Source organism: Amia ocellicauda, chromosome 20, assembly GCF_036373705.1.
Source record: "Amia ocellicauda isolate fAmiCal2 chromosome 20, fAmiCal2.hap1, whole genome shotgun sequence".
Taxonomy (NCBI): Eukaryota; Metazoa; Chordata; class Actinopteri; order Amiiformes; family Amiidae; genus Amia; species Amia ocellicauda.
In genome coordinates this window covers 16,980,958-16,991,250 of record NC_089869.1, presented here as the reverse complement: position 1 = coordinate 16,991,250, position 10,293 = coordinate 16,980,958, and the positions used below count along the sequence as shown (strand labels likewise).

General features: G+C 35.8%; 1 protein-coding gene across 1 annotated transcript in view; it reads left to right on the top strand.

Moving 5' to 3' along the window:
* Positions 1 to 8,421: 8,421 nt before the first annotated feature.
* Positions 8,422 to 10,293, top strand: part of LOC136716223 (testican-2) — a 42,990-nt gene continuing 41,118 nt past the window's right edge. The window contains exon 1 of the mRNA XM_066693799.1: positions 8,422 to 8,786. Within this exon, the coding sequence (XP_066549896.1) occupies positions 8,595 to 8,786 (192 nt within the window). The 5' untranslated portion in view covers positions 8,422 to 8,594. The remainder of the gene's footprint in view (positions 8,787 to 10,293) is intronic.

The following is a 10,293-nucleotide window of genomic DNA, read 5'->3' as shown; positions in this document are numbered from 1 at the left end:
ATAATGTGCTATGTGCTGCTGACCTTTTTCGAGTCTGTCAACATTAAATAAATGCAGTCTTTTGGAACTGTGTAGACTTGCATTATGCGTGTAGTGTGTCACCGCCTTATTCTCTCAGCCATCTGCTACACAATCTCCTGTGAAGGATTGTATGGCGATATGAGCTGTCTGTAGTGTAGCTGCTGATTTTAAGTGACACAACCTGCACATATTCCCTGTTCCCAGTAAGGTCCTGTATCCCTTTGTTACTTGTCTTTGTGTCCGATTTGAGGAACATTAAGCCACGTGTTATTGAATTTACGTCAATATCTCACAAGAAGATATGTAAACCGACACCAAGAAAAGAACGATGAGGACTGATCCAACACAAGCCGTCGCTAGAGTTGGACGTGTGTACGTAGCACTTTTCCATGAACCAACCACTGCAAGCAAACACTGCTTAGATAAAAAAAGAATCTTCCCCTCATTAGTGTCAGGACTGAAATGCATGTGCAGTTAGATAACTGCAAAGTGCGATCCCAGAGATGTCAATATTTGTCTAAGAGCATTGAATATGTGGGAAGTGCAATTGCAAACTGATTGGTTCCAATGATGAAGCTTATAAGCTATATCTGTAATGTGAGTGTTGAATATACAAATGTAATGCACCTATCTTTACGCTTATGCATGTCATATATACAATCCATTTTTTATGTTTGAAAATATAAAATGTCTTCACCCAAGAAGAAAAGCTAGAGCATATTTGTCCTGTTGTAAAAACAAATTAAGAGGGGTCATCATTGTATTTTGAATCAAAGAATCACAAGAGGATGTTACTATTGATGCAGGTCTTTAAACATGTTATCTTCAAACAAATAGCCTCTTTATATCTATGTGTCAGGTGGGCCGACCTGCGATACTGTATTTTGTGGTCCAGATGGATGTGCGATCAACTCGGCTGTGATGCTTTGTGGATTAAATCTTAACTAAGGGAAAGATGAGTTATTGGTCTGGAGAGCAACTGCATGGATTTGTTCATACATGAAGATAAAAGAGCAAGGCTTGTTTTTCTTCTCAAGTCCCGTTCCCTGAAAAGGCAATGAATGTCTCATTGCAAAATCTGTAAAGAAGACGTCTGAATCAGAGCAATCTTCCCAATTCATTCCAGCATAGACACTGTTCTGTTTTTCAACATTTATACACAGAATCCCTTCATTCCTGACCCCTAGTCTGGCTTAGAAATTAACATTTGCAACCAAAAGAATGTATTGTTAAAAACTGAAATGCACAGAAATAAATAATTAGTTTTTAGTTACAAAAAAGGGCTAAGTATTATTATTATTTTATTTTCAGCTGTGTTTGTAATTTAATTTTCTACAGAAGACTGAATAACCCCCTTTGGCTTAATTCTTTTTGAATTTCTGATGTTTTTTATTCTTCGGGCAAGCTAGTTTGACATTTTGCTGTTGCAGTGTCAGTTAATTTGAGGCACGGCTTCTTTTAGAATATTAAAGTCTTTTTTATTATTTTTGTATACTTAATTTGCGGTTTGCTTCCTTTCAATGAGCTGTGCTGTTAATAGCCCTAGAGGTTTTAATGTACTGAAATGTCCCTTTCAGTTGATCTTACATAAATGGAGGCTTTAATAAGTTTTCTACTTGTAAAATGGAATACCCTTTAGGGTTTTGTGTTGTAATCAGTATAGACTTCCTTTTTCATGGATGTAAAAAACAATGCAGAAACACTGTTACTGATTACAGCACTTCAGTTTTAATGTAGGTTCAGCAATAAAACCCCAAACTGCAGATATTTAATCAGATGATGTTGCAGGATGGTGCTCTGCTACAGCATTTACACATAAGTAGCACTTTGTTGCAAATTCAAACAGTAGCTGATGCTAGGATAACATTTAGCACTCCTATCTCTGTTACAGTTTATGGTGCAGATTTACCAGTGAACATTGGAGGACAAGGAACAAGGAATCTCATTCTTCAAATTCATTAAACATAAAAAAAAAACTTTTACAGAAAATTTACGAACAGAAAATCTATATAAGTACAAGTGTAAAAGTCAATTTACATAAATCCATCAATCTGTAAATCTGTTTGTTGTATAACATCCATGATTTGTATTAATTAAAAGCGGTTTTCAATAAGATTATAACTAGTTATAATTAAGTAACGTGTTTAACCATAATATGTTCATTGTTTTCGAATGATCACTTCCTGCAGTTGCATGAACCAAGCTATAATGAGAAATGTTGCTGATAAGCATAGCTCTGTCAAGTGGCTTTTGCAGTATTCCTCGTGTTATTGTGTGGCATGAATTCTGTGTAATACTTAAGTAGGCTGTAATTGAGGTGATAATTCATTGAACATTTACAGAACTGAACAACACATACAAGTCTTTCATGTTGGTTAGATTTAAAAATTTAAAAACAAATACATGATCAAAACTATCTGTAACTCAGGATTGCATTTATAATTCAAACTGACAATGCTATCTAATAGAGGGAGAGGAAGCGAAGGGGTTGGTGTCCAAGTCTGAAAAAGTATATTTAAAAATACTTGACCTTTAAGAACTCTGCAGATCTAAAAGATTTACAAGCCCTCAGTGATATGAGCCTTCAGAAAATCGATTAGTCTGTTAATTAGTTTTTTAAGGTCATGTTGAGTTCTGCCTATTAACCGTTCTACCTTTTGGAGCGCTGATGGCTAAAACTTCATTAAACATACCAGAGCATTTTAATTTGAGCAATTAAATGTAACGGAGATCAAGCATTTTGAAGAAGCCTCTCACCGCTCTTCCCACATTCTTTACTCATTTATAGTGCTGTACATCTTTTACATGAACAGTTGATGTCTTAATGTTGAACTGGTGCAGCAAAACAATATTATGATGTAAGAATACAATTGTAGATGAAAGTATTCACACCCTTCATATCACCCAAAGGTAGTTAAATAAATATTGGTCATGAAATTTATTTCTCAATCATGTCTTTTCAGAGCTTGTGTAGAAACCAGTGGGGTGGCATTCAAAGATTTACAGACCCACCCCTCTGTCTTCATCCAGAATCGTGCTAGTTTTCTGTAGACTGAATTTGTGTTTTACAAACTTGGAAAATGAGGGTAAGGAAATAGTAATACCCTAGTGTTTTTCCCCTGCTTTGATAACCCTAACATTGCACCAGAGAAGGATTCTATCAGACCCAAAGACAACTGCTCCTGTAGTTTAATATTCATTTTAATGTGAAAGTGTTAATAATATATATATATATATATATATATATATGCTGTCTGTCTCTTTCTTTAATTATTTCGGAGCCTTTATGACGGAGGGTTAGAGGAAATACCCGAAAGGAATATATGTATGTAAGATTATTTGTCAGAAGAGGTGTAATTGATGATCTACAATTGTTAGATTGTTACTTTACCATTACCTTACAGATTAAAACAAACAAAAACAATTTTTATTTATACTGCCTTAATAGGTTTTCAACCCATCAACTGAATTTTTTCAGCTATTAGCAGTAGTAGTACTTCTACTGCTATTTCCTTACTGCATATGGCTGATGGAATTCATTTAAAGGGCGGCTTCAACCCCCTTATTGTCCTTAAAGCATCACACGGTAAATACCCGTTGACAGCTTCAACAGCCTGCAGGTCCCATCACTTGAACTATAAAAAGAGGCAAGACCAATTACCTCTCGTTTCATTGTGTGAAGAGAACACAAGACTTTGTCCGATTCAGAAAGTCTACTGATGAAAACATTTGTTTTGCAGAAAGTAAGTCAATGATAATGGGCAATCCAAAAGGTATATATTTTTTAATTTCAATCAGATGTCATAGGTGACATGGTGTCTGTTTATGTATGAATTTTCTTCTGTTTTATTCCAAAGTCATCCAACAGAGGGCTCCTTAAAAGCAGGCAATGAAAACATCTCTGATTAATAAATATGTTCATGTGTGTTTTTTGGCCTTCCTTGTTTATGCAATGACTTATATTCTGGAATTGGTTATTCATAAGTTTCCAAACATTCAGTAACCAGAACAACAAATATATCCGAGATATATTGTGTACACCCTAACCCTGGAATAATTGCCAGTTCCTTCGCATTGCGACTGGGCAGGCCCTCAAAACCAAATGGTGCTCCCCGTGGAAGCAGGTTGTGCCTAAATAATTGGTCCTTTCAAGCAAGTGGTCCACTGAGTTCCAGGAGCATGTTTTACTGCAGTATGAATTATTCTTGTGAATCTGTGTATATGCATTGAACAGGGGGTTATATATTTCTACTTCATGTGTTCTGGTAATTGAAGCTCAACGATGGAAATCTGCAAAGGCACATATGCCTGATCTGTAAATTGCTTCCTTGTTCTGCATTGTGGTTTTCTTTCATGAAATAACATTGCATTTAATAACATTTTCTTTGATATTATAAAAACTGAATATTCTGGAACTCCTCTGGTGAATTAACATATCTATTTAAACGTATTTATTTGATGATTAATTTATATGTTTTACTTAGTCCCAGTTAGTCTATATTTCTCCTTACAAAAGGTGTTTATTATGTCTACTGGTAAACATATAATTATATATCTACTGGGCCTGTCTCTCACGCTTTGTTTTGAAGGGAGTCTGCTTATCACTCAGTGTGACACACTCAAGTTTGCTGTCAGTGCAGACTCTGTGGAACGCCCTGAAGCAGCCCTATAAATCCCTAGGTTTCAGATTCTGTCAAATGTCTTTATTTGGTATGGCATAACAGTATGACTCTGGCACATTCCACGTTTAGAGTTTTTATTTGTTTATTTTTTATTTTAGGGCTAGGTTGATGAGGGCAAGACAAGCATACTATTTTTCTATTGATTATGTTATCTAAGACTCTTTTCAAGCTTCATTGTATAATTGTATATATTTAAAAGCAAATTGTCACCATGATTGTGAAATCACTGCAAATTCTGTCTTTTGTGCAAACAAGTATAAATCCCTGAAATAATAATATTTTTTTAATTCAGACAAGCAGGGAGTTTCTTATTAACATCAAGGCTTCTATGACTTTGAAAAAACTTTCTAATGATTAATTAAAAATGTTGTTAAACTTTCCTAGTGGGCATTATAATGAACTGCTTTTCATTCCAAGAAATTTATTTTTTTACCCTTGATAATGGCTTTAAAAATAGATTCATAAAGTAGTTTTAGCTTCTCAGTAATTTAAACTTAAAGCATTTCAATTTACCTAATTTATATTTTTTCTGTTTAAAGTCCTGGCAAAACCTGGTTCAGATTAATTAAATGCTTTTTATTATTTTGGGAAGTGTTTTTGCCAGGCATAAGCATGAACACTGAATACAAAGAAATATAGAAAAAATATATTCAGTGTGCCATGTATGTTTTTGAACAGGATGAGAGACTATTTAGTGTTAAAGCTCAGATACAGTCGCAACACAAAACCAAAATCAATTTGATTCTGTGCACCCATGTATGCATTTCAATTTAATATTTCCCCCCACACTCTTTTATGTAAACTAATTACATGCACAGATTAGATGCACTAGTACATGTCCTTTTAAAAAAAAAAAAAGTACAAAAAAATTATCTTACGGCAGCAAAGATACATTAGATAATCCAGCAGTTGTATTAAACGCACTCTTCCATTCTGCACCACTGGAACTGCCTTGTGTTTGAAAGTGATAGGGATAATACAACTATTCCCACTAGTGCATCAGCAATGGTGCATGCACTCCATCTCCATCTAGGAAATTAAGCCTCATTCTTGTTCCAACTCCAACGATATATCTTTAAAATAAGCTCCTTGGAATAGTTTCCTGATTAATGCCTCATTCTTGTGCAGCATCTCAACCTTTTCCCAGCAAAAGCAGCATATGTGCATGGGGGCAGTGACAATATAAATAGGATTAGATCCATTTTGCCACCTCATATGTTAATACTGTACTTAAAACACATCTTAATAATCTTTGGAATTTGTTGCAGCTCAAACCATTCTAAAAATAGCTAATTTGTAATCCAGAAAGCTGTTAGTTATGGTACTCCATCCTTATAAAATATCTGGGCAGCTGTGGGAAAATTAAATGGAATTTACATTTATAGTTATTGGTGTTTCATTAAACGTATGCACAGTTAGTAGTATTAAAGTTGTGTGTTTTTGGTTTATGCTAATCTGATCAACAGCAGCCTGACACTGAGGAGGACAGCATCTAGGGCATGTCTGTGGGGTTTGCTCAGGATGTCAGGATTGTGACATAATAGATGTTGACGACTAATTACTATGTTTTGTCAGTTGTTGCACTATTTTGACACATACAGGTGGCAAGCCAGTCTCCAGTCAGATGCATTGACGGTTTCACTGTCCACGTCAGACTGTTTATTTCCAGACAACATTTATATTTACACCTTTTACAACTGAACAACCAACAGGGCATTCATCTGAGACGCATGTGAAACGTCCTAGAGCATTAACGGCAGGATTAAATAGACCTCCCTGGAAAAGAAGCCTTGGTACAAAGAAGATGAGAACAGTAGGGCTAATCAGGACAGAGCCTGGGCTTAGAGACTAGGAATAGAGGAGGAAATAAAGAATGATATTCTGAGGCGAGCTGTCACAAATCCTTGCCTTACAGCCTGCAGCGGCTTGACTTAATAGACTAAGTTTCACTGGAGGCCATGCCAGGCAAGCAAAAACAAATCAAATAATTATATTAAGAAGACAGAGAAGAAAAAGAATCAGAAGAAAGATGAAATCAGATATTAGATAAAGTTGAAAGCTTGCCTAGAAAAACAGATACTATTGCAAATATACCAATCCAAACATGAATTGTGTAACACAATCATTGTCATACTTTCTTTACATCTTGTGTGTTTATCAGAATGAGCATGAAAATTATATCACATTTTAAATTGGTTGAAGAATGAGGCAACCCTTAGGTTTTTGCCTGTGTTACATCTTGTTGACTTCAGGGCTGGACGTATCAACAGGATAGTCTATTGACCTTCAACGTTTCTCATTCTAGAGGTCAGCTCTCAATGGGCAGCAATTACGTAGAAACACAGTGAAGTACAAAAACTAAAGGTGTTGACAGGGTTCAAGAGTGAAACCAAATATAACTGCTTTGCCTCGATTCGTTTTTTTGGGGCTGACACAGGTATGTCTGCAAGGTCAAGACTGGAGCCAATCAATTTCTAGATGCATGTCTTAGAAAATGATCACAATGCATGAGGGGGAACCACACACCTCTGCAGACCGTTGTCCACATTGATGTGTTGAGTAAGAGTTTTAAAGAAATAAACGTTCAGCCTCACAGCCAGTACTCCTTAAACCGAGGACATTTTGTAGAGAAGCGGCAATTATATTTATGCTTTGTGACCAATTAATTAATGATTTTATTAGACAGATAAATAACTGGTGCACTCTGAAAAGTGAACTATGTTTACCTCAAGGCAACAGGGCAAAATTCATAATTATTCTTTTAGCATTAGCCAAGGTATGTCAAATATATGGGTATATAGCATGAAGAAAAAATACACATGGAGTATGACTCCAAAATAAATAAAAATTAAATGTCATTTAGTAACAGGGCAAAAGGTTCCAATGGAGCTACAGTAGATAAATGTTAATGGTTTTCTAACTTTTAAAGGTATGATTTGCACATGGAGAATTTCAGAATAATAAAAATCATAAGTAAAGCTCAGAGCCTGTGTTATTTTACATCCACCACCCTATTTTACAGACATCTAGTTTATGTGCTGGCCATTCCTGCTTCAATATGTATATATTTGTTGAGTTTCTCTTTCCCCTTGACAGTTTAGGGCATTCAAATGCGTTTTCCTTCATGCAAATTAGGACTCAATGTTTGTGCTTTCTTGCAGTTGTTGTCAATGGCTACTGTTGCAGACTTGAATGCAAGTAAAGGCATGTTTATGCTGTGTATGTGACTTGAGGGTCTTTATCATTATCTACCATGTGCTATCAAAGTGCTTATTGTATTGGTTAAGGCCAGTAAGACCAACTTTCTCTTTTGATATATCATGAAGTATTTGACAGTATTGTGTGAGAAATGTGCTATTATTAATTAGGCTGCTTGGATTGGGAAAAATGCTACAATGAAAACAAATGAACCATTCTGTTTAGCTTACAGCTCATCTGATAGCATTTTAGACCTTGATCAAACATTTTATGTATATATATCCTTACGATTTTCAATCCCACTGTGACATTCCCTAAGCTAACCTCAGGTTGATGTGATTCATGAAATTGACTATATATATATATATATATATATATATATATATATATATATATATATATATATATATATATATATATATGGGCTACAGAAAAATAAAGTAAATATGAGACAAGTGAAGTGTTGCAATTTTCATAACCTGCCAGCCTACGTTGCTCTCTCTCTCTCTCTCTCTCTCTCTCTCTCTCTCTCTCTCTCTCTCTCTCTCTCTCTCCTCAGCTGTGAGTCTGGAAGGAGAATCTCATAATCAGGTCACATTTCAGTGTAAATCCACCATCCATCTCTCCCCGAGAGGAAGGGAAGTCCGTGTGTGAGAACCATCGCATCCTCCTCCAGCAGGACAGACGAGCTCCATGGCCGGGATGAGAGATCTGGGCTGCCTTCTCCTGCTCCCAGTCTGGGTGCTGGTGGGGTCCTCGGCGCCAGGGGACGTGAAGACTGGCAAAGAAACGGAAAAGGCAGGGAATTTCATGGAAGATGAGCAATGGCTGTCCACCATTTCCCAGTACAGCCGCAAGATCAAACACTGGAATCGCTTCAGAGACGTGAGTCTGCAATGCACATTATTACAGCCCTGCCTATATGAGCAGATAGATGGCAGGTACACGGGGCATTAAAAGCCGTCACTGGTATACTTTTTCGATTAATCATATTGTAGTTAACAAACATTAATAAGCAATCAATACAGTGCATTGGCTATTTCGTCTGCTGCAGATAATACATAGATGACGTATGTAAAGTTAACGGTGGATGCCGCTGTTAAGACGGTTGTCTCAGATGTGTATAACCTTGTCTGCTACGACTAGAGACATTACCTGCCTCCTCCATGTCATAAACCTTTGTAACATTTACCTATTTACTTGACCGCATCTGTACGTATTATGCACAAGGTGTCGACATTTAATGAGCTACAAAAGTTAGGGCTGAAACAATGTATCACCGATTGGCATTTGAATAATTGTAAGCCTATCAATAAGCACTGTGAAGAGAACAAACAAACAAACAAACAAATACATACATACATACATACTGGCCGTAGAAAGCGATATTTGAACATATGCTGAACACCCAAGCCTTTGTGTTTGTTGTAAGTAACACAACTGGAGCAACGAGAAGATCTTAAAAAAGCTGATCGATGAAGGACAGGCTTTTGAAAGGACAGAGAGCAGAAAAACAGTGGCTGTGTTGCTATCCTTATGATTTATTGTCCTACATTATCATTAGTTACAAATATAACTTGTATCTTTACCCAAGTTGCTCAATACTGGCAATACAGCACCGGGGCACGCCTTGAATGGTAACGTAATTACTTAATTGATCTAAAATTGGTCAAGCATTTGAACATATATTACTTTGTGAAAACCCAATGTTTATTCTACCAGTGTATTACACATATTATTGTGTAGTGCACCAGTACCAATACAGAAGATGCATATCCTATAAACATTTACACACATATAATTGATAAATTAATTACCTGTGATATAATAATAATAATAATAATAATAATAATAATAATAATAATAATAATAGTAATAATATGGCCAAGCTTCTTACACAATGTGTTTATTCACTGGCATGCACATTTATTTCTAACCATTGGATCATTTATCATTCAGGATGCTGTACTGTGTGAAGCTGACAGGAAGATTTCTGTATTGGGTCCTTTAATGCTGCCTTGGCTTTGCAGACTCAATATAGTTGAACATTTTCATAATTGACTCATACCAGTGGCTAGAGAACGGTCTAGGGAGCACAGAAGTTAAATATGAATACATATAGTAGCATTCAGTGTATGTATACTATGTTATAGGGTAAGCTTGAATTCTGATAATAAAAAAAAAGAACTAATGTTGGTGAAATATAATGTGGATATGAAGGATTTAAGAATATATTTATTTCTGTCCCAAAATGCTGTATTGTTCTCTACAGGAGTGTACACTGTAAAACATATCAATCCTCTCAGCCATAGCTGGCATCCCTCCTGCTTTAAGCTGAAATCAATATGTAATAATATTGCGTTACTTACAGATGAGAGAAAGTTTGGGATCT